The 26450-nt window shown below is 43.2% G+C and overlaps 1 protein-coding gene across 1 annotated transcript in view; it reads left to right on the top strand.

Annotated features, from left to right (window-relative positions):
* The window catches only part of CNTNAP2 (contactin associated protein 2), a 1643672-nt gene that overhangs the window by 719738 nt on the left and 897484 nt on the right, over positions 1–26450 (top strand). The window contains exon 4 of the mRNA XM_054019209.1: positions 21165–21312. Coding sequence (XP_053875184.1) covers positions 21165–21312 — 148 coding nt within the window. The remainder of the gene's footprint in view (positions 1–21164; positions 21313–26450) is intronic.

The raw sequence follows: 26450 nt of genomic DNA, 5'->3' as shown, positions 1-26450 counted from the left end.
AGATCATGGAGAAAGCTGGGAATTGAACCAGGTTTCCGAGTCCCAGTTTAGTGCCTTAACCACCAGATCTGAAATCTCCTTCTATCTCTGGCTGGCTGTGTCCCTTTCCACTTGTCAATCTCAGCACATGTGCATTTGAGGTGGAGAGGGTAATACAAGCTGTACATTAATATGGCAGAATGAAGTGTAGTTGCCTTTCCTTGAGTTTTCCTGGGCTCATTTCCACCTCAGTTATACCCATTTGTCCCCTCTACGCTACCTAAATGAATTGGCTATAGACATTAAATATGGAAAAGATTATTTAGTAGCCCCTCAACCCTGATTCAAGCTAGTGCAAAACTCTTCTTTGCAGTGACCTTAAATATCCTCTGCTATGTTTACTTGTAAGAACATCTGTTACAATACATCTGGAAAACATCCAATAATAAGTCATCTGGTATAAAAGTCATCATGTTTTTAATTGTATAGGCCTTTTAACTGACTGGCTCTTATTTTAATTAACACATTTTCCAGTAAATCACCTCTATGTGAGGATGCATGTTTTAAAGGGTAGTTTATTTTCCCCAAATGGTCAGTTTAAGTTAAACAAAGATTCTAGCTGCATCTGAAATCGAAGTCCAATTCTTGAGAGGTTTAGCTGTATATGAAATTATTACGTTGTCTTGCTATGCCTGAATAGATGTCATGGTGCAATAAACTTAACAGATGATTCACAGAGAGAAAAAAATGGTGGTGCACTTATAAAGATTTGAGAGGGACATATTGTAAATAAAGTTGAAGACGATATGCATGCTGCACCACCCCCCCTCTCATTTTCTATATGCAATGCAATTAATGACTAGACTTGATTCATTGCCTGGAATCTGCTGGGGGAGGCCAGGCTGATTGCTTGCAATAGTGGAAAATTCACCAGGAAGTGGGAAACAGCATGGCCTTCCCTCAGTCTACTCTGTTGGCTAATGTGCAGCCGTCTGGCACAGTAGTGAGGAGAGTGAGTGAGGCCTGATGGGTTCATCTCCTCCACTGTAAATTAAAGTTCCACTCTTTGGGCAGAAACCACAATGGAAAGCAGTGGTGGCACCATCATCCGTGCTCCATGTCCAGGTTGAATCCTTTTAGGGGTACAATTCCCCATGTTGCAATAAAGGAAGTAAAATTGTCCCCAGAAGGCTGAGTCAAGCCCTAAGAATGAAACCTAATTATTATAGCCCTCCAAAACTAGCACATTTTCTTTATTTAATTTCTCCATGAAGATTTGCTGATAAAGGATAGCTTGGTTTGTTTATTAAGAAAAAAATAATTTCTTTGAGTTAATTGAAAATCTTGGCAACATCTGGCATCAGAATGCAAGATAAGTCCTTTCCAGTTTCATAAATGTATCATTAGCCTCATTCTATCTCCTCTCCCTCCCTCATCCATGCTAACAAGTAGATACACCTTTGCTGGTTATTAAAAAGGATTTTCAGTTATCATGATGAAGACTTGTGTAGAAGTCTTTCAGTCCTCAGCTGCTAGCACTCATTTCAGGCCACTTGACCTAAAGGGCAGCTTTACAATCAGACTTTAATTTCTGAATCCCCAGAATCTCTTGCTTTGTGTAATTGGGAAAAGAAAGTAGCGCTATAGCCCAAGAACTTAAAATTGCTTATTGGTATTAGCTCTGTCAAAGAGGAAACAATTGACGAGAATGGTAGCAAAATGGAGTAAGGAAGAAAGCTGTAGGATTAAACTTAATTCTTTATTTGAGCAAACAGAAATAACAGCTCCATCATCTCCTTTCCTTCTGTTGTTGATTTCTTTCTTAAACTTCCTCTAGTGTTCAGAGTCATGTAATGCATTTTTAGTCTTGCTCTGCACTTGGGGTGTCAAACCCATTCAGTGATGAGAGCCAAATTACCCTCTCTTTTAGGGACCGTGGACCAAGAAAAAAAATAGTTCACTGGCAAGAGAGAGATTATGCAGTTCTGTTTAGAGTACAGAATCTATATCTTTGGATAGCAGAAGATAACTGTATGAAATTCCCTTATTATAGGGGGGAGCTGGTAACAATCCCTATATTTAGGTTACCCAATGCTTTCCATTATCAAACATTCTTATGACCTTTTTGGTTGTCTTTTCAAAATAACCATGATCAGAACCATCTTCATCTTCCTAGAAAGATGACCAGTTTTTAAAATGCAAGTCAAAGAATAGGCAAAAGTGCTTTATAAAATTAGGCTCAAAATACATGTACATCTGGAGTTTTGCCCAATAATATCAGTTTGAAGCAATTATTATAAAAACTCCTATTCCATGTATTCTTGTTGAGGTGACAAAAAGTTCATAGAGTTGTGATTCTTTATCCTCACTGGCTTCAGACCAGTATAGGTTTTTATTAAAGGTTTCACATTCTTTACACAGATGTCTAACATATTTGTGATAGGTTTGGAGTGTTTGGCCCACATCCTGGGCTACACTGCAGCTGCTTTTCCCCACATGTCAGGCCCAAAGTCAGCATAGAAAGCCAAGAGGATTATACCAATGCTAGGAGATCTGCTAGGGTTTAGAGCAAATGTAATGGCTTCCAGAGCAGGAGATGTGTTTATGGGAAAGGAGAAATGGCCAGGGCTTCCCTGTGTCCTGAAAATGGCTGGCTGCTGTAACAGCCCCCAGGGGTTGTCAAAATTAGGATGCTCTAACTTACCTTTGAGAACTAGATTGGGGGTGCCATATTTGTACTACACACACCCTCGTATGAGTTGCATTATGAGCTCTGCAGCCACAGATGAAGATCTGGGCCTTTACTGAAAAGTTAGGTGATTTTTTTCCCCCTTTGTTTAAACCTATTTGCCTTTGTTTGACTCCTTTTGGTAATATATTTGTTTTGTTCTGTTAATAAAAACAATCATGGAAAGTTATATCGAGGGAAAACCAGCTACAAGATGGATTTAGATACATTTCTATCTGGTTTCAATTATTTTTAATAATTTTTAAATATTTGAATTTGCTTTTAAAATTGTTTAACATGTACTTAAGACAGCTGATTACACAGTTATTATTCACTCCCTATTTCCCATCATTGGGAGGCTCATCAAACACTACTACTAACTTAAACAAATCTGAATAGAATAGAATTAAAAAATAGGAAAAAATGTTCTTTTTTTAAAAAAAAAATCTACATTCCTCAAAGTTAATTTATCATCCAAAGATGCTGCTAAAGTTTATCCCAGTCAATTTTAAACAATCATACAACATGATATAAATGAAACCAGAAAACATTATTCTCCTTTCTGCTTTTCAATTTTGAATCACGATTGTATCCTTGTGACAAATCCTTTCAAATGGGACAAGAACATTTTCAGTCCCAGGAAAATGTACTAAGTCAAAAGTCTATTTGTCTCACCATGACAGCCTGAGGAGAGTCAGAACATGCTAATAGGCCAGCTTAGAAATTTCAATAAAATATGAACTATTGATTAAAAGACTAACAATTTGAAACTAGTAACTGGCCATCATGAATTCTGAATATCGGAGGGGTAACTGTGTTAGTCTGGATCTGAAAAAAGCACCGGAGAGTCCTGTGGCACCTTTAAGACTAACAGATGTATTGAAGAAGTTTGAGTCACTCAAAATAACAGAATAAGAAAATAGCCACTTGGAAATTTTACCTTGAAAGAAAGGTTGGTGGAGTAGGCTGGCTTTCATTATAAACTGAGGGGGGTGGGCGGGGGGAGTGGAGAAATCTATTGAAAGAGAAGGGAGAGGATTGTTTATATTCATAGATAACTATTGAAAACTCCCAATGTTTTCTATATTTAGTAGAAGATGAATCAGACTCTACCATTCCCATTCTGACTCCAACCAATCCAGAGTGTGACATTATACAAATTATATAAATAATTATATAAACATTATATAAATTTAGGAATTTTTCTCTTTTATTGGAGCCATTTAGAAACTTAAGCCCTGACTCTGCATCGAGCTCCATGTTGGTGGACCCCTGAACCCTAATGGAGCCCATTCACTGACTTGGGGCTCTGTTAGAGTTCAGGGGTGTGGGGTTTGGAGCGTTAGGCTTTTTCCTCTGAGGGAAATTCCAGTGAAAGGAAGCCCTGCTGGAAAAAGAAAATACTTATTACCTCAAGTTCCCTCAAAATGAAAATAACTATACATAATTATAACAACAATATAAATAATTATGATTATAATAGAAACAGAGAGTGCTTTGCTGCAAAGGGTGGTTACTGTATGTCTTCCAAAGGAAGCTTTAAATTGTAACGCCAAATAATGATGCCAAAGCAAGTAACAAAAATAAGCAACAACCCTCAACCCCAATGCCTTCACCAAAGGAAAAGGACTTCCCAGTAGTTTGATATGGCATAGAACCCCCAACCACTGAAAAATGGAGAATGGCAAAATCTTTTATAATATTAATGACCAAAAAACCCACCAACAAAACCAAGTTGACCAGTCAGACTCATGACCTTGCTTACTCGAATCAACAAAAAACAAACTATTATTGTATAACAAATAAAGGAAGAAGCAATTAAAGTGGCAAGGCACTTGCCTTTTAAAGGGCTCACTCCCCTTTTGTATATGGTGTTTATCCTGTAAAAGGGATCCGGTCCAGCATCCTACAGAGGTCCATTAACTTCAGTTGGTTTTCTTGTGGGTAGATCTCTTTACATGGTTTTAACATCACTTGGAATGTGGCTGATCACAGGTGTCCCTGGGCATAGCCAGCAGTCCTGAGAAATAAGGATTTTTTTTATAATGCTCACTATTCTCCCTTCTGTAACATCCCTTGAACTGAAGCTATTTAAACAATATCTCTTTATTTTTTTAAGGAATTTCTCTCCAGATAGTCCCTATGCTTTTTCCTGCCCCTAAAGAAGTTTCTGTGAACAGAAAGATCATGTGGTTGTGTAAAGAGAACAGCGCACAAACATGCACCCTCTCAGGTGGCATCCAGCTAGTCCAGAGTGACCTAAGGGACAACTGTCATAGATTTTTCCCACAGTTGAAACTAACTATAATTTTCCTAGCAAAATACACAGATGCTCAGTAATGCTTCTGAGCTTAGAAGGCATGAATAATTAGGATGTTGGAGTATAAAGAAAGCAATTCCATCTTGGGGAAGGCTGAGGGAGGTTGTTTGGTTTTTAGCTTTATGCTTCATTACACCAAGTAAATTAAACAAAGATAATACTCTACTGTACTGATTGAGGAGAAATGTAAAACACCAATTGTTTAGCAGCTCACATCCAGTTAATATTAGTCATTTCCTTGAAATGAAACTTCATAACAAGGCGAGATGGGTTTGAACCACAGCCTGGGATTTTAATACCACAAATCATGTATCGATAGGTAATTTTAATGACAAATTTGTCTAAAATTGACTAATGTATACTTTGTCCTGCAGGATATGTAAAAATATAGGGTTTCCATATATTTGAATTACTACTAAAGTGCTATATCTTGTTTTTCATATTCTGATACCTCCACATATTCTCCCCCACCTAGCCCCCTTTATCTTTTTTAAAACTTTTTAAAGTGTCTTGTTTGTCATTAGCAACAGAGGGTCCTGTGGCACCTTTGAGACTAACAAAAGTATTGGGAGCATAAACTTTCGTGGGTAAGAACCTCACTTCAGATTGCATCTGAAGAAGTGAGGTTCTTACCCACGAAAGCTTATGCTCCCAATACTTTTATTAGTCTCAAAGGTGCCACAGGACCCTCTGTTGCTTTTTACAGATTCAGACTAACACGGCTATCCCTCTGGCCTAGTCTTCACTTACCGGCTGGTCCGGAGGCACGCCATCGATGTTCTGGGATCGATTTATCGCGTCTGGTTAAGACGCGATAAATCGATCCCGGATCGATCCCGGAAGTGCTCACAATCGACGCCGGTACTCCAGCTCGCCGAGAGGAGTACGCGGCATCGACGGGGGGAGACTTCCGGCCGCGTCTGGACCGCGGTAAGTCCGGAGTAAGGTACTTCGAATTCAGCTACGTTATTAACGTAGCTGAATTTGCGTACCTTAGTCCGAAGTCCGGACTAAGTGTAGACCAGCCCTTAGATACTTGTTTGTCATTGAATGCATGCAGCTGAAGTCAGTAGGAGTTATACATGAACAGAAGAGGGCAGAATGTAGTCCTTAAAGATTATTGAAGCTCCTATGGCAGTGGCAAAACTCCTATTCGTTTAAATGGTATCAAGTTCTGACTGAGTATAGAGACCTTCTGTGCTGCTATATAGAAAACAATTACATGAATATAAAATATATATCTATTATATATTAATCATGCTAGGAAGCTTAAACTGGGTATAGGACAATGAGTAATGTCTATGTATTGTTGACCCAATCATGATTGTTGTTTAGATTTAGGTCGTTGAACTGCACAATCACAGCGTGTTTTTAATCCAAAGATAGAATTTGTAGTTGAAAATAGCTTCCAGGCTCCTGCACAGTAAACTTAACCGGATTTAATAGGGAGGTTGAAGTGACATATTATAAACATGGTTCCACTTGAAAAATTCCAAGTAACCTTTTGAATAACGGAACGCGTCATATTGATGTATATTAAGGATGTTTTGGAAGACATGTGTAAGCAGTAAAGAGAAGAAGAAAACTCTTGGCCATTCATTTTCCTTAGGTAGAAAAAAAGAGATACAATATGATTATGCAATAAACTTCTTTATATTGTGGCTAAAAATGTATACAATGCAGAGCTCACCTTGAGATGAGAGCGAAGTATGGGAATAAAACAGTCAAGTGTTTTAAACTAACAGTTTTCAAGGTTACTCTTGTATAGCAGAAAGTGAGGTGTGGTGTTTAGGTACTGCATGTGATTATTAGAACTGGGAGCACTGGCTGGTGGGAGTCTGAAAGGACAGGAAACAGGAAGGAGGGGGGAGCAGTTGAGGAGGCTGAGTGAGAGTTACAGAGTGTGCAGTTACAGCTTGGTAAGAGATTTCCACTGTAAATAAAGTTCTGTTGAAGTTTGTTAATATCTTGCTTGGGTGATACAACATTTTGGCGACAAGGATGGATCTTCTGCCTCTGAACCCACCTGTACCCTTTCTGCAAAGCCCAGGTGAGCCTCCAATTGCTTTTACTGTCTGGATCCATATGTTGGAGACTTATCTGCTTGCAATCATGCTACAGAGATTTCTGAAGTAAGAAAGCGTGCTCTGCTAATCCACTGCCTTGGAGCAGAAGGGCAGCATATATTTTACACTTTTCCCCTTGCAGATGATAAATATGAGACTGCACTCACTGCATTAAAGAACGTTTTTGTGCCAAAAGTGAATGTAGTAGCTAATCGTGACAGATTTCGCCAGCGTGAGCAGAAACCAGGGGAGACTATAATGCTGTATATTGCTTCCTTGAGGAGTCTGATTGTAACGTGTGACTTTGGGAATATGTAGGGTTACCATATTTTGTGCCTCCAAAAGGAGGATACTCCACGGGGCCCCGCCCCCGCCCCCAGCCCCGCCCCCGCCCAACTCCGCCCCTTCCCCAAAGTCTCCGCCCCCTCCCCTGCTTCCCGCGAACATTTGATTCGCGGGAAGCCTGAAGCAGGTAAAGGGCGGTGTGGGGGGAGGAGGCGCGGCCCAGGCTGGCCCCCCCGGCGTTTCCAGCCTGGGTCGGCTCGGGCCTGGCCCCCGGCCGACCACCCCCGGCCCGCCCAGCACTGCCGGCCCCCGGACCCCCGGCCGAGTACCCCCCGGCCGCCCAGCACCCCCGGCGGCCCGGTGCACCCCCCGGCCGCCCAGCACTGCCGGTCCCCGGCGGCCCAGCACACCCCCCGGCCGCCCAGCACCGCCGGCTACCGGCGGCCCGGCGCACCCCAGGCCGCCCAGCACCGCCGGCCCGGCGGCCCGGCGCCCACCCTGGCCGCCCAGCACCGCCGGCCCCCGCCGGCCCGGCGCACCCCCCGGCCGTCCAGCACCGCCAGCCCCGGCGGCCCGGCGCACCCCCCGGCCGCCCAGCACCGCCAGCGGCCCGGCGCACCCCCTGGCCGCCCAGCACCGGCGGCCCAGCACACCCCCCAGCCGCCCAGCACCGCCGGCCCCCGGCGCACCGGCGCAGCCCCCGGCCGCCCAGCACCGCCGGACCCGGCGCACCGGCGCACCCCCTGGCCGCCCAGCACCGCCGGCCCCCGGCGGCCCGGTGCACCCCCCGGCCGCCCAACACCGGCGGCCTGGTGCACCCCCCGGCCCTGGGCCAGCCCCCGGCCCAGCGGCGCCAGATTTTCCCGTAAAAGCATGCTTTCGCTGTGGATCCCCACAACATCTTGCAAGCTACACAGGATGCCCAGCAAAAGTAGCTCAGTGCAATCATTGCAAAAAGACTGGACGTTTTGTTAATGTATGTCGCAGTACCCAGTTCAATCAACAGGTGCATGCAGTTACAATACCAGATGTTACTGTGTTGAGTGTGGACAAAATCACTACTGCACATATTCCAGAACAGATAAAGTGCACTGTAAATGTTTCTGCCATACCCTCAGGCAAATCACACTCTATTCAGCTAATGTTGGACACTGGCTCAGCAGTATCTATACTACCTGATTGGATCTATTTGCGTTACTTTAAAGATGTACCTCTTACTGAACCCAAATTTCACTTGGTATGCTATTTGAAAAACCATATTCCAGTACATGGCTGCCTGCCAGCAATAGTTACTTTTGGTGATTTCTGTGTAACTGCGGAGTTCTACATTGTCCACAAAGGCACTGCTATCCTTGGCAGAGATTTATTAGCTGCTTTAAATCTCAGGGTAGTTAATGGACGAATTGATCTTCCTCAGCAAAGCACTCTTGTGGTACACACACCAGTTTCAGCTGGGACCCAACTCCAGGTTGAGGAGAAACTCAGCTGTGCTTACGGGTTTTTGCATAAAGTTAAAATGCAGAATAATGTGTTGCCTGTATGACAGAAATTACAGCGCTTACCATTTTCAGTCAGGGAAGCTGTTTCAGAGGAACTTAGAAAACTTGTTCAAAAGGACATTATTGAAGAGATTAACTCCTTGGAATGGGTTTCACCTAAAGTAGTGATGTCATTAAAATTAAGTGAGGTGACTCTTGGGGGGTATGCAAGACAAATGAGACTCTTGAAAGGGGTACAGTACGCTAGAAAAGTTGAGAGCCACTATTCTAAGGCACCATTCAAGGTGAAATGGCCCATTAAAACCCCTGTAGTCATAGGACAAAAAGGAGGGTTAATGGGTTAGAGATAACTGTAATAAGCCATAAATCCAGTGTCTCTGTTCAGTCCATGATTTTTAGTGTCTAGCAAAGTTATGATTTTAAGCTCCCAGGCTTGTCTTTTGAAAGTGTCATGCAGGTTTCCTTTGAGGATGAAGACTGATAGGTCAGATAGAGAATGATCGCTCTGTGAAAAGTGTTCACCCACAGGTGATAGGGTGTTTTTGTCTTTTATCATTTCTTTCCTTTACTGCTGCACAGAGAGATTGTATATTCAAGTATACGCACTCCATGCCTCTGAATATGTCACACACTGAGATAGGGAACTTCTCACCAGAAACTAAAATAAGTGGTGGAGGTGGTGGAGGTGCAGCTCCTGCTCTGCTTCATTAAGTGTCTGAGGCCTGGTCTATACTACAGAATTAGGTTGATGCAAAGCAGCTTACACTGAATTAACTATGTAAGTGTCTACAGTAATATTTTGCTCCCGCGGACATAACTGCCCAAATACACCAACTTAATAACTCCGTGTAAACGTCCGGTGCGGGGGTCGGGCCCTCTCAGGGGCCGTCGGGGGCCCAGGCCGCCTCACTACACGGCCTGGATCGGTCTCAGGGTTCCGCCCCTCTGGCAGGGACTAGGCCAAAGGTACACGGCCTCTGCAATGAGCTCCTGCTCTCCGTCAGGGTCCGGCAGTAACTCAGGCCCGGGCTCCAGTCCTCACTGCCGGAGCTGGGGATTACAAAGTCAGTCAAGCCCCCGCGCTAGCTCAGGGCGGGGCAATAAACAATAGTTCGGGCGCTCAGCTCCGTGGATCCGGAGCTGAGCCCTGACAAACTCAGGACGTCCCCGGCCCTTATTCAGGGGAGGGCAACCCCCAATAGTCCAGGGCGCTCAGAACCTTCCTTCAGGCTGAGCAGTAAAGTCAGGAGTTCAGGCCCGGCCCTCAATCAGGGCGGGGCAGCACACAATAGTCCAGGGGGCTCAGAACCTTCCTTCAGGCTGAGCAGTAAAGTCAGGGGTTCAGGCCCGGCCCTCAATCAGGGCGGGGCAACAAACAATAGTCCAGGGGGCTCAGGACCTTCCTTCAGGCTGAGCAGTAAAGTCAGGGGTTCAGGCCCGGCCCTCAAGCAGGGCGGGGCAACAAACAATAGTTCAGGGGCTCGGGACCTTCCTTCAGGCTGAGCCCAGACAAAGTTAGTAGGCCCAGGCCCTCAGTCAGGGCGGGGCAACAAACAATAGTTCAGGGGTTCGGGTTCAGGTCTGGGTATCAGGAGCTGAGCACGGACAAACTCGGGACGCCCCAGACCCTCAGTCAGGGTGGGGCAACAAGCACTCGTTCAGGGCAGCAAGCAATAGCTCAGTGGCGGTGCCAGAGCGCTGGCTGGAGGGGGAGACTGCCACCCGTTAAGTGGGGTGGCAGGGGGGACACAGGCCCACCCACTCCACTGTGTCCCAGCCCGGGGCCCTAAGAGCGGCAGTCAGTCTGCCGCTGTGTTGGTGGGGTCCTGACCGCAACACACCAACATGGGTTCGCTCTCTGTTGTAGCTAGACTGGGGTCAGCTACCCCCGGGCTGATTTCCATTTCCTCCTCCATTTGTACCTGCTCCCCGCTGGGCTCGGCAACGGGGTCCCACACCATGGGTTCCTCACTTCGCAGAGGGTCGTCCGGGTCGGGTTGCTCCTCCGGTCTCCGGTCAGGGGGGCGCTCGGGCCCCTCCTCGGGGTACCGTGCTCGGGGCAAGGGTGGCCAGTCTACCTCGGGGTACCTTGCTTGGGGAAGGCTGGGCCAATCCGCGTCGGGGTACCTGGCTCTGGGGAGGTCCGGTCGGTCGGTGTCCGGGTATCTGGCTCTGGGGCAGCTCGGTCCGTCCGTGTCCGGGTACCTGGCTCTGGGAAGCCTTGGTCTAGCCGGAGCTCGCACCGGCACGTCTGGCCTTTCCGGCTGCTGGGCTCTAACTGAGGGCTGGGGCCTGGCTCTTATACTTCCTGTCCCGCCCCTTGACTTCCGGGGGGCGGGAACAGGTGGCGGTGGCTCCGCCCACTTGGGTGCCAATTCAGGCTCCTCTCCCTCAGGGGCCGTCGGGGCCCAGGCCGCCTCACTACACTCCCCCTCCAGGAAAGGCATAAGCTACATCTACACTACAGGGAGGGGTCGATTTAAGATACGCAAATTCAGCTACGTGAATAGCGTAGCTGAATTCAACGTATCGCAGCCGACTTACCCCGCTGTGAGGACGGTGGCAAAATCGACCTTTGCGGTTTCCCGTCGACGGCGCTTACTCCCACCTCCGCTGGTGGAGTAAGAGCGTCGATTCGGGGATCGATTGTGGGACGCGATAAATCGATCCCCGAGAGGTCGATTTCTACCCGCCGATTCAGGCGGGTAGTGTAGACCCAGCCGTAGAGTCAACGTTGATGTAGTTAGGTTGACGCAGTGTCAGTGCGGACACTGCATTGCTTACATCAACAGTTGCTGGCTTTCAGAAGTCATCCCACAATGCCCCACACTGACAGTACAATCAGTACAAGGGCTCCTGGTGAGGATGTGCATGGCTGACACAAGGAGCAAAGTGTAGACACGCACAAGTGATGTGATTATTGGCAGCTGTATGCCAATGTAAGTTAGGTTGATTTAAATTTGTAGTGCAGACATGCTGAGTAACATTCTCCACCAGTTCTCCTCCCACTGGGATGGTGGAATGAGACCTCCATATCTTGTTTCACTTTTCTTTAGCCACAATAGTGTTGTGAATGTAAATTGCTGTGGATATGTAAAATAGTAATGTATACCTTAATGCATTTTTTTTTCCAGAAGAGCAGAGTTATAGTTCATTTACAACCTTACTAAACTTATCTGACCTTTGTGAAATTTACTTACCTACAGCACTTTTGCTGCATTGCAATATTTTATTTAAATTCACAAGCTATTGCATTTACATTTTTTTTAAAATTTGTATTATTATTAAACGATGGCCCCGACCTGCAAAGTTGAGATGTGAAATCAAATCTGAATCTGAATGGTCCCCAAATTTTGGAGAAGTTTTGATGTAGGTGGTCCGGTTTCTGTTTCAGGCCAATTTTTCACAGGTGAGCAATGTAGAAACACTGTCAAATGTGTTTCTTCTACTATTTTAATTTCACTGGTTTTCGCCACTGTGACATTTTGGGGTCCATGCAGACCAGTAATATATTCCATCATCACCTGTCCTGTAACTTGGGGGACTTCTGTTCAGTGCAGCTATTTTTCAACACCCAGATACCAGTAGCCTGCCCACAAGCATAAGGTCTCTCCCTGGCTCTCAGTAGCCTAGTTTCATTTTTCAGGGTGACATTAACAGCCCTTCCAGTCGCAGATCTCCCCAAATACATCCTCCCTGAGTTAACTACAAGAGACTCAGACTGTTCCCCTCTGGTTCATCTCCCCTGAAGGTGTGAAACCAACCGCCAAGTTATAAGATCGCTCTGGCGCACACACTCCACACAGCACACCAGAGACCTGCTTCGAGTGGAAATAACAAAGTTTATTTAATATAAAAACCACACATTCAAAGAGGAAATAGTAAGGGAAAGCAAACATATACAAGTTACACAAAAAATGAATGTCAAGTTGCAACCTCAGGCCTTTCTCTTTCATATTAGATAAAATACCTTTTCTAATAGGATTCAGAGTAGCAGCCGTGTTAGTCTGTATCCGCAAAAAGAACAGGAGTGCTTGTGGCACCTTAGAGACTAACAAATTTATTAGAGCATAAGCTTTCGTGGGCTATGCATCCGAAGAAGTGGGCAGTAGCCCACGAAAGCTTATGCTCTAATAAATTTGTTAGTCTCTAAGATGCCACAAGTACTCCTGTACTTTTTTCTAATAAGAGTTACCTATTCCCTTAAACAGTTTCCCAGGATACCTCCTAGCTATAGGAGGGATTCAGCATTCCCAGGGTGTTTTCCACTTGGAGACTGTCCTCCAGGTTCTGGATGCTCTTCAGTTCAAACCTCTTCCATTTTGAACATTCAGTCACTATAGATGGGGAAAACTCTCTCCTTTCTTAATTTTCTAAGATTGGGGTTTTCTTTTCTGTTCCCATTTACTTTGATGGTTCATCATTGTTCTCCCTCCCCCCCCCCCCCCCCCCCCGGCTGGACAAATGGCTCGGTGCTTGAAGCCAGTTTCTTTCTTTTGGAGAGGTAGCCCCTCTTTGCCCGATTGCTTCCCCATCCTGTTGTGAGGTGATGCTGACGTCGCACCACAGGTCCAGTTACAATTTTCTACATATCTGTACATACATGCATTCAGAACCCTAACCTGTATGCATATCTCATAACAACTAGTAAGTGAACATTAGAATCTTTCAGAGAAGACCTTAATCGGTATATTTTTATAGTACAAAAACAGCATGCAATCTTTGGTTTAACTGTTGGTGTGGGGTTTTTTTGGTGCTTAATCCTTCTGTTTCCCCCTTGGAATGTCTGGACCCTGATTGTCATGCCCACCTGCTATGCAAAGAAGAAGCAAATGCAAAGTGCTAAGAAGCAGCATTCTCCCCAGTGGTGCAAAACTGTGAGAACTTTCGGAGTAACACAATTTATAAAGATTTAGGAAAAGTGAACATTGTTTTTTTCATACTCTAGCTTTGTGAATGACATGCTCAGCAATGTAAAGAGTTTACTTAAGTACAGCACTTGATCAGTAGTAAATATTAAAGGGTCACAACCTGATTCTCCATTCACTTACCCCTCTGTAAATCAGGCGTAACTCCAGTGGAACTACACATGGTGTTCAAGAAAGAAAAAGGAAGTAAAAGTAGTCGTCCCACTCTGCACACTCATGCAGAGACCAAACATGGTAACAGACTATGTATTATCCTAACCACAGGTATGTGCAAGCTTAGTGCCACTGTCAGCAACTAGCATTTCCAAAATAGTTGGGCATGTGGTGGGGCCCTGGCCATACCCCATTTCACACTGGCCAGCAAAGATAGTCAGGCTGCATTGTTGGCAAAGGTGTCACAGTAACAATATCCCGGCTGTGCTCCCCAGAATTCCTAAATCAGGCACAACACAATGCTTCCAGCTCCCAATCTTTTCATTGTGATGTGAGTTGAAACATGTTGAAGAAGCTTTAAGAGCTTTGAATCCAATAAGAGCAGAGGCCTAGTTTGCAAAGGGGAGGATTTAAGGACTGGACTGCTGAGACTGTATTACTTGGTTTACAACCAGCTGAGCCTTTACTGCTGCCTTAGTAATTTTTCCTAACTCTTTGGGCTGAAGAAAGGTTGAATTGCTCACGAGGGGCACATTTCTGGCAATGTTAACACAGACTTTAAAGATTTCAGTGTGCTTTTGAGATTAATAATTTGGACAACTTGTTCAGGTACCATAGATATTTTCAGGTTTTAAGAAAAAGTTACAGGAGGTTTTTTTTAGTGTACACTTATGTATTTTATAGTCCAATTCTCGCTGCCCTTAAAAAAACCCCACAATAACATTGGTTTGAATTATAATTTTAAATTTTATTAAACTGTTTAACCTTGGCAAACATGAAGGTTTGCAAATTGTATAAATTCAGTTTTTTTTTTAATGAAAACCTGTCTTTCTAAGCCCATGTACAAATCTCAGTCAGAAATGGAGATTTAACAGCAACGGTATATAATTCACAAGTCTCTGTAAATTGATTTTTCAGCCTTGTGAAGATGGATTTAGGCTGCTGTTTGCATTATCCACAGAGCATGCATTACTGTACTACATTTATCTAAATGAAGGCTGCGTTTAAAAATATATTGTTCTGCTGGAGAGTAAATTAAATGCATTTTAATTATCTGGGAAACTGACGACACCCCCGCATTACCCTATTCTCTGCTGCTCATGTCTATTTACCTGATCCAGTAAATGCTACTGAGTGTAGTGCTGCATTCAATAGGTCAACTCAAAGTAATAAACAGCATGCCTGGTAATTAGCATTTTCAGGGTTGGGCCCCAAATGTTTTTGAAAGGGTTTGTATCCAGGTAGGTAATAGACTTAGAGAGTCACATTCAGTAGTTCTGATTTTAAAAGTCAGCCTTTACCAATGGTTTCATGGAGATATATTAGAGATTCCACACTTTCCCACCATACTTTATATTATACAGAAATACACTATCTTTAAAGAAGATTGCCAAGGTTGCAAAGTCAAGAACTCAAAAGTTATGAAATAACAGAATTAAGATTGCCTATGCAGCCTTAATACAACCCCCTTGTACGTATTCATGATGACACAGGGGGTTGTATTAATGATGCATGGTGATTAATCACATACTATTTTTTCCCCACAGGACCCCTGCCTCATTCAGTGCACAGAATGCACAGTGCTCACTTCATGAGCAGCTATTGGATATTTTGTTTTCACCTCGTTGTTCAATGTTTGGCCCTATTCCTGATTTAGAGCATGTTATTCAAACCCTTGTTTGAAAACTGAACTATTCATTTCCTCATGAGTTTTCTATGGCACAAGCTCTCATTGACTTCAGTTGCAGCTGTGACTGCTCAGTACTTTGCAAATCAACCCCCCAGGATTTCAAGTCAAAACACGAGGAACATACAGTTAGTGACCACCTGTGAAAAAAATGCTTTGTTACTTGCTTAGTGTCACATAGAAACTCTGTGGCAATGACAGGGATATCATTAATGCCACTATATAAATCTGGGGTGCGGGGGGCACACCTTGAATACTGTGTCCAGGTCTGGTCACCTCTTCTGAAAAAGGATATAGTAGAACTGGAAAAGGTTCAGAGCAGGGCAGCCATGATGATTAAGGGTATGCAATGGATTCCATAGCAGGAGAGACTAAAAAAGAGATTAGGGTTGCTCAGCTTAGAAAAAAGACGACTAAAGGGGAATATTATAGAGGTATATAAAATCATCAGTGGTGTGGAAAAAAAAGAATAGAGAAATGTTATTTACCCTTTCACACAAAATAAAAACCAGGGGTATCTGATGAAATTAACAGGGTAGCAGGTTTAAAACAAATAGGAGGAAGTATGTTTTCACACAACACAATTAACCTGTGGCACTCATTGCAGTGGGATGTTGTGATGGCCAAAAATATAAATATGTTCAAAAGAACTAGATAAGTTCATGGAGGATAGGCCCATCAATGGCTATTAGCCAGGATGGTCACGGATGCAGCCCCATGCTTGGGGCAATCCTGAACCTCTGACTGCAGAAGCAGAGTGGGGAGATGGGGTGGATCACTCCATAATTGCTCTGTTCTGTATACTCCCCCAAAGCTCTGGTACTGGCCACTGTAGCAGACGGGATCCTAGGCTAGACAGACAATTGGTCTGATCCAGTATGGTGGCTCTTATTTTCTTGTAGGATCCAAATGGTCTGAGGCAGCATTCAAGTGCCTGTTCTTTCTCTTCCAGCAGTCCTCTGCCTCATTCACTGTTTACCTTCCATCTTCTCCAACAAATGAGGCAGGAGTCCTATAGACGACAGAGTCTTTTTACTATATGACCTTGATTCATCCCCAGAGTGGGTCCATTGGGTGCACCAAATGAGGTAGGGGTCTTGTGAAAAAAATAGCATCTGACCATTTAATTAGAGACTCTATCATAAGACATACATACAAGGGGGCTGAAATAAGGTTTCATGAGCAATCTTAATCTTGGCATTTCCTAACGTTCAGCTTTGTGATCTTAATGTTCTTTTAAAAAAGTTTTTGGTGGGTAATTTCTGAGCCTTTTAAAAAAGCAAATGGAAATTTCCAATATGAGATGTCATATTGATACCCACATGGATCATCATTAGCAGGGCCGGCTCTAGGATTTTTGCCGCCCCAAGCAAAAACAATTTTGTCCGCGCCCCTGCCCCCCCCCCCCCCCGTTTTTTTCTTATGCCATCCCTGGCCCCTTCCCCAAATCCCCAGCCCTGCCTCCTTCCCCCAGGCTCTCAAGCCTACGAGGGAGGGAGAGGGAGAAGCAGCGCGTGTGCCGCGGCCACTCGGGGTCTCCGCCTCCCTCCCGGGTTTGAGAGCCTGGGAGGGAGGGGGAGCAGCGGCACGCGAGCGGCAGCAGCGGAGGTGAGTTAGGGCGGCCGGGGCACATTTTTAGGGGCAGCGTGGCACGCGCCAGAATGCCGCCCCTAGAAATGTGCTGCCCCAAGCACCAGCTTGTTTTGCTGGTGCCTAGAGCCGGCCCTGATCATTAGGTTTGGAACCTTTAGATCCACTGCACAGACTTCTGCAACTTCAGTTAACAACGGAGCAACTTAAAGCTTGTATGTGGACCAGCACTAGAGGGGCATGGGACACTGCCAGTGGTTTCACAGATATTTACTCACAGCAGATGAATGATAAGACTCAGGAAGGTTGGGCTCCATTCTAGGCTCTGAAGGTGAGTGTCCCATTGGGCAGAGACTCTTCTGCCCATCCCGTGAACCTACTCTTCTCCCTGATCACATCAAACTTGTCCCTGACCCAGCCCTGTCTCTTCCCTAGTTCCACTCTCCTAGCCTTCCAAGTCTCCATTCCCAGGCTTCTCTTCATAATCCCAGTCGTTTTGGCCAGTCAGTCCCAGTCTCCCCTTGTGGGCTCGCTGTATGAGTCCCAATCTCATCCCCCCCACTCCCATTCCTCCCTTCCCCACACTCAGTCCCAGTATCTTTGCCCATCCAGTTCCAGTTTCCCCTCCAATTACCTCATGCAATCTCTCTTTCCTTCCCCCAACCCCACTCTCTCCCAGTCCTAGTCTCCCTCCACATGATCCTCATTCAATCTTGGTCTCCGCCCGAAAAAACACACTCCATCTCTGGCTCCTTGTTCCAGTCTCTTTCCCCATCAGTTCCTGTTCTCCCTCTGCCCCTTTCTCTTGCCAGATCAATCTCCCCTCCCCATGTTCCATCCCAGGTTTCCTAGTACCAACTATCCCTCTTGCTCCCAGCTCTTCATCTGATCTCAGTGTCCCCTTCCTCCAACAGCTGGCTCTATCCCTTGCCCATTTCCCTGCTCAACTCCTAGTTCCAGTCTTCTTGACCAACCAGTACCAGCATCCCCTCTGCCCCAGCTCCCAATGCGTCATCTTCTATTGCCAGATACAGTTGTACAATTCTCTCTCTCCCCACTTCCACTTCCAGTCTCATCAGACACCTTGTCCCAATCTGCTTTCCCTCTTCCCTGGTCCACTTTGTGTCTCATTTGCATTCAAAGCAGATGGCTTCCTCCTCCTTGCTACTTGGGTGCCAGGTAGGGGGTTACTCCGAGCACAGGAGAGAGAGGCTGCCTGCTCACAGTTCCAGTGTCCAGCTCTACCCAGGCCTGGAACAGCCATTAGGGAGAGAGAGAGTCTGGCATTGTCCGTGTAGCCAAGGATTGGAGCATGTTCAGTCACTCTGTGGAGATGTTGCATGCACATGCTGCTAGACAAGTAGGACCTCTGAAGGGATAAAGCATGCTCATTTGCTTTGTGGGGTTGGCATATGTGCAGTCTGATCAGCATTAGGAGTTGAGACAGGCTGGAGCATGCTTAGTGAGGAAGAGATCTTTCAATTTTAGCAGCTAAAATCTAATGTCTCTACTTAGCAGATGCAAACTGTAATTTTTCAGAGGCTGATATCTTGGCCAAATGTAGGTGGATTTTCAGGGCCAGCAAAAGGCATATGTCTGAGACAAAGGCCACATTTCAAGTCCTTGCTTCAAAGCATGAGGTGTTAGAGCTGTTCAAATAAAAGGTTGCCAGTATATTTTAACATGGGCAAACAACGTATTTTTCCCCTAGACTTATTCTTGGAAATAACTCAACCATTTTGGCTGGCAGCATGTAATATGATCTGAATGGTTAGTTTGCAAAGTTGCAAATAATTTAAGACCGGATCTTATAATGGGAAGGGTCAGGCAACCTTAATAATAGGCAGCACTACAAGCCCTGCCTATAGTAATCAATAAATACATTTGGGGTTAAATCCTTGAATGTCCTATTGACTACTGATAAATGTTTCCTTTTTAATGGTGACAACTATATGCTTAAGGTTTCTAATTTTATTTGTTAGTTTTATTCCTTCTTCTTGACTAACAATCCTGAAGCTATACAGTGTTCTTTTTTAAATGGTTATGGAAAAGAACCAAATGTAGCTGTTTGGAAATTTGTGGAGAATTTCAGCTTTTGTGTTTCTGTCCTTGAAACAATTATTAATTCATACATACTAGACATTTAATATGTCTAGAAGTGGAGATAATTGTCTCAAAGAAGTTTTGATGTTTAAAATCTTTCCTGGTGAAAATTGCAGGTGGGTGAAGAAATAAGACCAAAAACATTGAGGCATGCTTTTGAAATAATTATCTGTAAATAATAAAATGAAAGATTCAGCTTTAAAGTGGGTCATAATTTGCATAAATAAACACTAAAATTCAGAAGGAAAAAAAACAAACCAGAAATAACATGGAACAGATTCTGCTGGGTACTAGTATGAAAGAGAAGACTTCCTCTCCTTATGCTTCCCCAGTAGGAGCCTTCCACAATTGTGGTAACTGAATTTACTCTAAGAGGACTGATCCCTGCATGGGAAGCACAGCCAAGCCCAATGGATGCAGGGAGAGGACAGGGACATGCCAAGCATAGAATGGGCCTGGCATGCAATGGGTGTAGAAGCATAAATGCTCTCCTAGCATCGTGGGGATTTTGGGGAGGAATTCTTTCACAAGGAAGAATTTCTCCTGGAACTTCCTCAGGGATGATGGGTCCCCATCGCACCTTATTCTGGGCAGTGTGTATTTTGTATATTCTAGCCCTAGGTATATTACCATCTATAGCAATGTGTACAATAGACTATTTTAAATGAATGAATGTGTTCTGATTGATATGAATAACTAAAATATTAATTAATTAATACCTATTCATTAATACTGAGTTTACTTCTGAATCTTTGGATACAGGTTTTTCTCTAGCAAAAGCTGCAGTGGCTGAATTTTATAAGAATGTACTAACAATGACTGTTTGTAGTCTTTTTGACAATTGGCTATCCGTTTCCCCTTGGTGTACGACTGCCCTGTTCAGTAGCTTGACATGTTATCTCCAGTGAAAGCTAGCTATAGAAAGATAAGAAAGTTCTGGCTGTGAATGAACAGACTGATCCAGGGCTGACTAGATAGAAAATATGTAAGCAGAGTTAACAAGCAGATATTGTTTTCTGTTGAGCCAGATGCTATGAATCATTATGCCAAGAGGTACTAAAATAACTAGATGTGTTGACTTCATTAATTCTGGAAACATTAATACACTTGAGAACCATTATGTCCTTCTCTGAGTTCTTAGTATTTGAAAAAAATACCTCTCACTGTAAATGAGAGTCAAGATTATGATGATTAGTACAATTTCCAAAATATCTAATTGCACATTTTGTTTAGGGTGAGGTGTTGATTGTGAAGATTACATGTTTCCTTACAGGTGAGACTTCAAAGTTAAGGTATGGTTTCTGGGTCCTGCAGAAATATGGTAAATTCTGCTATATAAGCATAAAGCTGAAATGGGGAACAGTTCAAATTTGTCCCATGTCACTAATAACTAAAATTATTTCCATCTATGTGAAAAGAGTTGGTGTATTCAGTCTAGTTATTAGTGAATAAATGTCTTCACAAAAACAATCACTACAATTGGGATGCTTATTGACATTCTAATCAACAAGCTAAAAACTAGATAGAGACACAGAATGAACTACTTTCTCACCCTTATTCTTGGTTGAGTGAATCACCACTAAGGTATACTGTACCTATTATGGAGAAAGAGGACATAAGCTTCCAATGCCATATATCTGGCATCTTTCATGAGCACTGTAGAACTCGCAGTGCTGTTTATTGAATCATCCATTAATTCACTCACTAGCATAGAGAAAAGTTGACCAGAATGCATTTAACCTAAATACTCAGAAAACTGTTGTTCCTATTTTTTCCCTCACAGAAGTTTTCTAATGTTACAAGAGATTTCTTTTTCCTTCCCTTAGGCATTTCCTGGAAATACAAATTCTGATAGCGTGATCCGGCATGATTTACAGCATCCAGTTATAGCCCGCTATATACGCATAGTTCCTCTCGACTGGAGTGGAGAGGGCCAAATTGGGCTGAGAACTGAGGTCTATGGCTGCCCTTACTGTAAGTTTTTTCTTGACATTTACTTCACCTCTCTAGTTTCTCTTTGTAAACAAACTACCTTTGGTCTATAGCATGGGTAGGCATTAAATTCTGAATCTTATATACCTTTTGGTTAAATATATTAAGGCATTCGCAAACTTGCTAATTATATTGCCTAGGGCCTTATAAAATATGGAACTGAATCACTGGTTCGAGCTTCCTCTGGAGATACTATATTAGAATCCACAAAGATACTGCTTCGAAATCATTCCTTTTGATCTGCATTTTGTTTCTGTAGAAGACTCTGACTATTATTGTATAATTCTGAACCGAACAGTTTAGGAAGAGATTTTTGAGCATGATGAGTAGTAGCATGTAGGGCACTGAGAGAATGACTAGGGGAAGATGACAGAATTCATTGACTGATATTAATGATATATTAAAGAGTTATTCATTTGTGACTAACAATCCTGTCAAAGTTGTTCATATTATCTAAATATTTATAATATATTTTTCAGAGATAATCCTTGTATTCTTTATATGATTATGGCTTCCAGTTTTCTGCTTAGGCCTTAGCAGGCAGTGGTACATACACTACTGAAATTAAGATCAGAAACTATTACACTTTAAGGCACCCCCTCAAACAAAATATAGCAAAAGAATAGCTTCAAATTACCCTCCTTCTTCCAAATTAGGCTTTTATGATTCCTCAGCTGAATAATGTAGTCCATTAATCTTTAAACAAAGAAATGTCAGAAATGTGAAAGCCACAAATATATGTTTCATTTAAGGTAAAATAAAATACTAGTTGGGTCAGAAAGCATCAGGATTAAATGCCTATTCATAAAAAGAGTCAAACAGATGCAACTCTCATAAATGTCAGCAGGAGCTACAGGTGCTCCCCAGCTTTCAGAAGCAGGCTCAAATGAAAAGTGTGATCCTAATCTATGAACCCTGGAGAAATTGGGCAGTTTGGATCTGCCAGTCTATTTATCTATGTTCTCATACTGTACCTATCTCTGAGGCTTATCAATAAATAATGAGAAGATAAAATAAAAAGGAAAGGGCCAAATGCTGCTTGCGGTTACCCATATGCCATCCTACTGAGTTCAGCGAGGGGACATAAGTGTAAAGAAGGTTAGTAAGGGCTTATCTCCACTTACCAGGGGATCGACATGCGGCAATCGATCCACCGGGGGTCGATTTAGCGGGTTTAATGAAGACCCGCTAAATCGACTGCCGATCGCTCTCCTGTTCACTCCGGTACTCCACCGGAATGAGAAGCATAAGGTAAATCAACGGGAGAGTTTCTCCCATCAACCCAGCACAATGTATACACTGAAATAAGTCGACCTAACATACATTGACTTCAGCTACGTTATTCACGTAGCTAGAGTTACGTAACTTAAGTCGACTTAGCCCTGTAGTGTTGACTTGCCCTAAGTATTAGTGAAAGTAGTCAGAATTCTGGATTTGATGAGGAGAGAAACCCAAATGCGTAGACAATTAAATTTAACATGAAAATAAGTAACACAAGCGATAGTGTATTAATGTTATTAATTTTCATATTTAATTCAGTAAAACCCTTCTATTTAAAATGTACCCGAAGCTGTCTCAGAATTCCCAGCATGCCACACTGGAGTGTGTGTTGGGGGAAAAGGTCTAGTTTGCTGAGTGGTAAGCAGAGCCTTGGTTAGGGCATCTGTGACAATCATGAAGGGAGAATAGCATATGTATTACTATGTGTGCTTTGTAGAAGAAGGCTGAATTGTTCACTCTTTGTTAAAAACTGGAGATTTATAGCCCTTTTGAATGAAGGCCAACTATGCAGTGAAAGCGCCTGGATTTTCAAAGATTTAAAAATGTAGTCCTGATTAAGGAGAACAATTGCACTACACTGAGACACTACAGAGTACTAGGTGTACTATATTTAGGGGTAAGTGTTTTCCTGGCATGCACCTCTGAAAATCCCACTGAGGTCAGTGGGAATTGCACAGATGTATCTGTAAAAAGAGCAGGAGTACTTGTGGCACCTTAGTCTCAGCAGTATCAAGCCTGGAAGGAGGCACTACAGACTAACACGGCTGCTACTCTGAAACCTGACAGATGTATCTGAGGACAGAATTGAGTCCTTATTCAGAAGACCTAGGGAATATTTCCGTAAGTGCCTAAGTGATTTAGAGCCTAAGTCCATTTTCAAAAGAGACTTAAGGCTTTCTTCACTACGGGGATAAGTCGACCTAAGTTACACTACTCCAGCTATGTGAATAACGTAGCTGGAATCGACGTAGCTTAGGTCGACTTACCATGGTATCTTCATGGTGCTGAGACAATGGGAGATGGTCTCCGGTCGACTTGCCTTACTCTTCTTGGAGAGCTGGAGTACCGGGGTTGACCGGAGAGCTCTCTGCTGTCGATTCTTCACTGGATCCACTAAATCGATCCCTGCTGCATCAATTGCAGCAGCATTGATCTCTCCAGTAGTGGAGACCAGCCCTCAGACATTTAGGAGTTTTAAGTCTTATTGTCTCTCTCCTTCCTACTTTTGAAAATCAGATTTCTCAAAAGTCATTTGGATGATTTTGAAAAATTTACCCCTACAGACTAGAATTTCACACTTCTGTGCCTAAATGTAGGCACCTGAGTAAAACAGTCTGATTTATTTCAGCGTTGAGCACCCCAGGTCTCATTGAAGGAAATAAGAGCTGCAGACGCTCAGTTTCTTTGCAAAGCTGTCTACTTATACTTAGGTGCCTAATTATGGATATAGGTGCCTAATTTTAAGAACTCACACTTGAAAATGTTGATAGTAATATCTTAATATCAGGGCTATTAGTCAAATCAATCCCTAGTGTATCTTTATTGAAATCAATAAACCAGAGTCCATCCCTATGTGAAGATAGTCCAGAGAAACATATCCTCATACATATACAGACGGGGCAAAATTTCTGAGTTATGCAGGTCGAATCGCCCACTGAAAGAACCTATTGTGAATCCCTCTAATGTAGGTTCTATTACCTATATCATTCAGCTGTTTAGCATGCTTGTAAGAGTCCTATTTCACTCTGTGACAGAGTGGACAAACCCTCCACTGGACCAGGGCAGGAAGGGGCTAACAGTCCTGGAGATGGGTTACAGGTGGCCCCTGCAGCCTACAAGACCTAGCAGCAGTATCAAGCCTGGAAGGAGGCACTACAGCTGTAGGGGAAAAACAAAGGAGAAAAAGAAAAGAAAAAAAAATGGAAGCAAGTTTGCAAGCGAGGCTTCCCTAAGGGAGGATTCTTGGGTTTAACTGAGAGAAGTCTGGTGATGTGGGCTTAGAAGGCTCCAGTTAGGAACTGAAGGAGTAGCCTCACACTAAGGCACTGTACAGAGTGGACTTTACATTGTCTAATGTTTACCAGTTGGTTAGTTAAGTTTAATGCCAAGAAAGCCGAAATTGGTCCTGCATAGGGGTTTGTGGACTGTCTTATCAAAGATTCCGTTAATGGAGCAGATAGAGTAGAAGGAGGGAAGATGCTTGAAATAGCCTCCGCAAAGAGAAGATCACATACTGTGGAACTGCTCCTTTTATAGTCAATGGGAGTGTTAACATTTACTTCCAAGGGTACTTTAGCAAGTCCTATATCTTACCAGGAGACACCATTTCATCCTCAGTAAGGTTGAGAGGAGGCCTTTACACTGTCAGTGACGTCCTTTGTTAAAAAGCAATGTTTCCAAAGGGAAAATGTCCATGAGTCAGTTAAGGTAGAACTGATGGAAGCTTTCTTTTCCACTCCTTTGAAAGCAGAGAGCAGAGCCATGTGCAGTCATACTTGAATACTTTCATCATGGCCACATTTATGAAATCTTGAGACAGGCAGTAAAGCAAAGGCATCTGGAGGCTATGACTAGTGGAATACAGTACATTTCACTACTGATTCATGAAGTTCATAATAAGCTTCTACGGTATCATTACCAGATGAATAGTTCCTCTATCTCTGTCCTGAGACGGATGAATGCTTACAAAATGGCAACAGCAGTACCATAGCAGAACATTTGGCAATGCTTACTGAAAACAATAGAAGGACTTTTGGTGTTGAAGTGCTATATAAAGGATGGAAAGCATTGTTTGGATGTGGTCATATGTTGTATTTTTGCACCTTCATTGGATGCCTGAACCTTTTTAATAGGAGAAGAGATGATAATAAGAAATAGCAACCACAAAACATGAATAATGAATAATATGCTTCATATACAAAGGATATATTTTTGAGATTGACCAACATTTTTGTAAAACACTTTCAAAAGTCACACAAATATTCAAAGTACACAAAACACACAGCAATACACAGTTCCAAAACAAATATTCTTACTCCATGACTAGCAGCAAATTGAACTTTTGTGGTTTATTTTGGAATGGCTCCACAAATTTGTTTCCATTATTTGACAAGTTCCATTTGCAAATATTTGCCAAATAGTTTATTTGAACAAATTTCAGTCTGTCCCGTGTTTGCAAAGAGCTCATTTGAACTATTTGCTTTATTAATTATTGTATGACCTAAATCATATGTTACTATTTCTGCTCCATAGTTGGATGACTACATTTTTAAAAAAAAATAGCACATACACTTGATTTTATATAAACCTGAATATTTGTATGGAGAACAACTATTCTCTAAACATTCTTGTAAACAAAAACCTGTTCATTCAAATATCTGCAAATAGCAAGTTATGAGGGTTACTGTCATAGTCAAAGAGAACAGCCTTTAGGCTTTGAAATGAATGTTAGTAAAAACTGTCTATGACATATTGAAGAAGATCTAAATATAAAAGATGGAACCGCTCTTTTGGGTGATAGGTGATCTTGTCCACCTCACTGCCTGTAGAGAATTGTTCCCTACAATGTAATCTCCAGTTATGCCTAGTCTAGTTATAAATGGCATAAGCCTCTGTTTGCCTTGATAAGTATATTCCACATTTGACTTCACCTCTTTGCTGGGAAATTTTCTCTGATATTTGTCTGTAATTTTCCTTTGCTCAATTTCCTTCTATTACTCCTGCCTATACACTCCCTGCCCTTCCCAAATGACTGCCATGCATATTTGATATGACAGCCCCATCCTGCCTAGAATCTTCCACTGCATATAAATATCAAAGGGAATATTCAAGACAGATGT

Source organism: Malaclemys terrapin, chromosome 2 (assembly GCF_027887155.1).
Source record: "Malaclemys terrapin pileata isolate rMalTer1 chromosome 2, rMalTer1.hap1, whole genome shotgun sequence".
Taxonomy (NCBI): Eukaryota; Metazoa; Chordata; order Testudines; family Emydidae; genus Malaclemys; species Malaclemys terrapin.
This window is presented reverse-complemented; position numbering and strand designations above follow the sequence as displayed.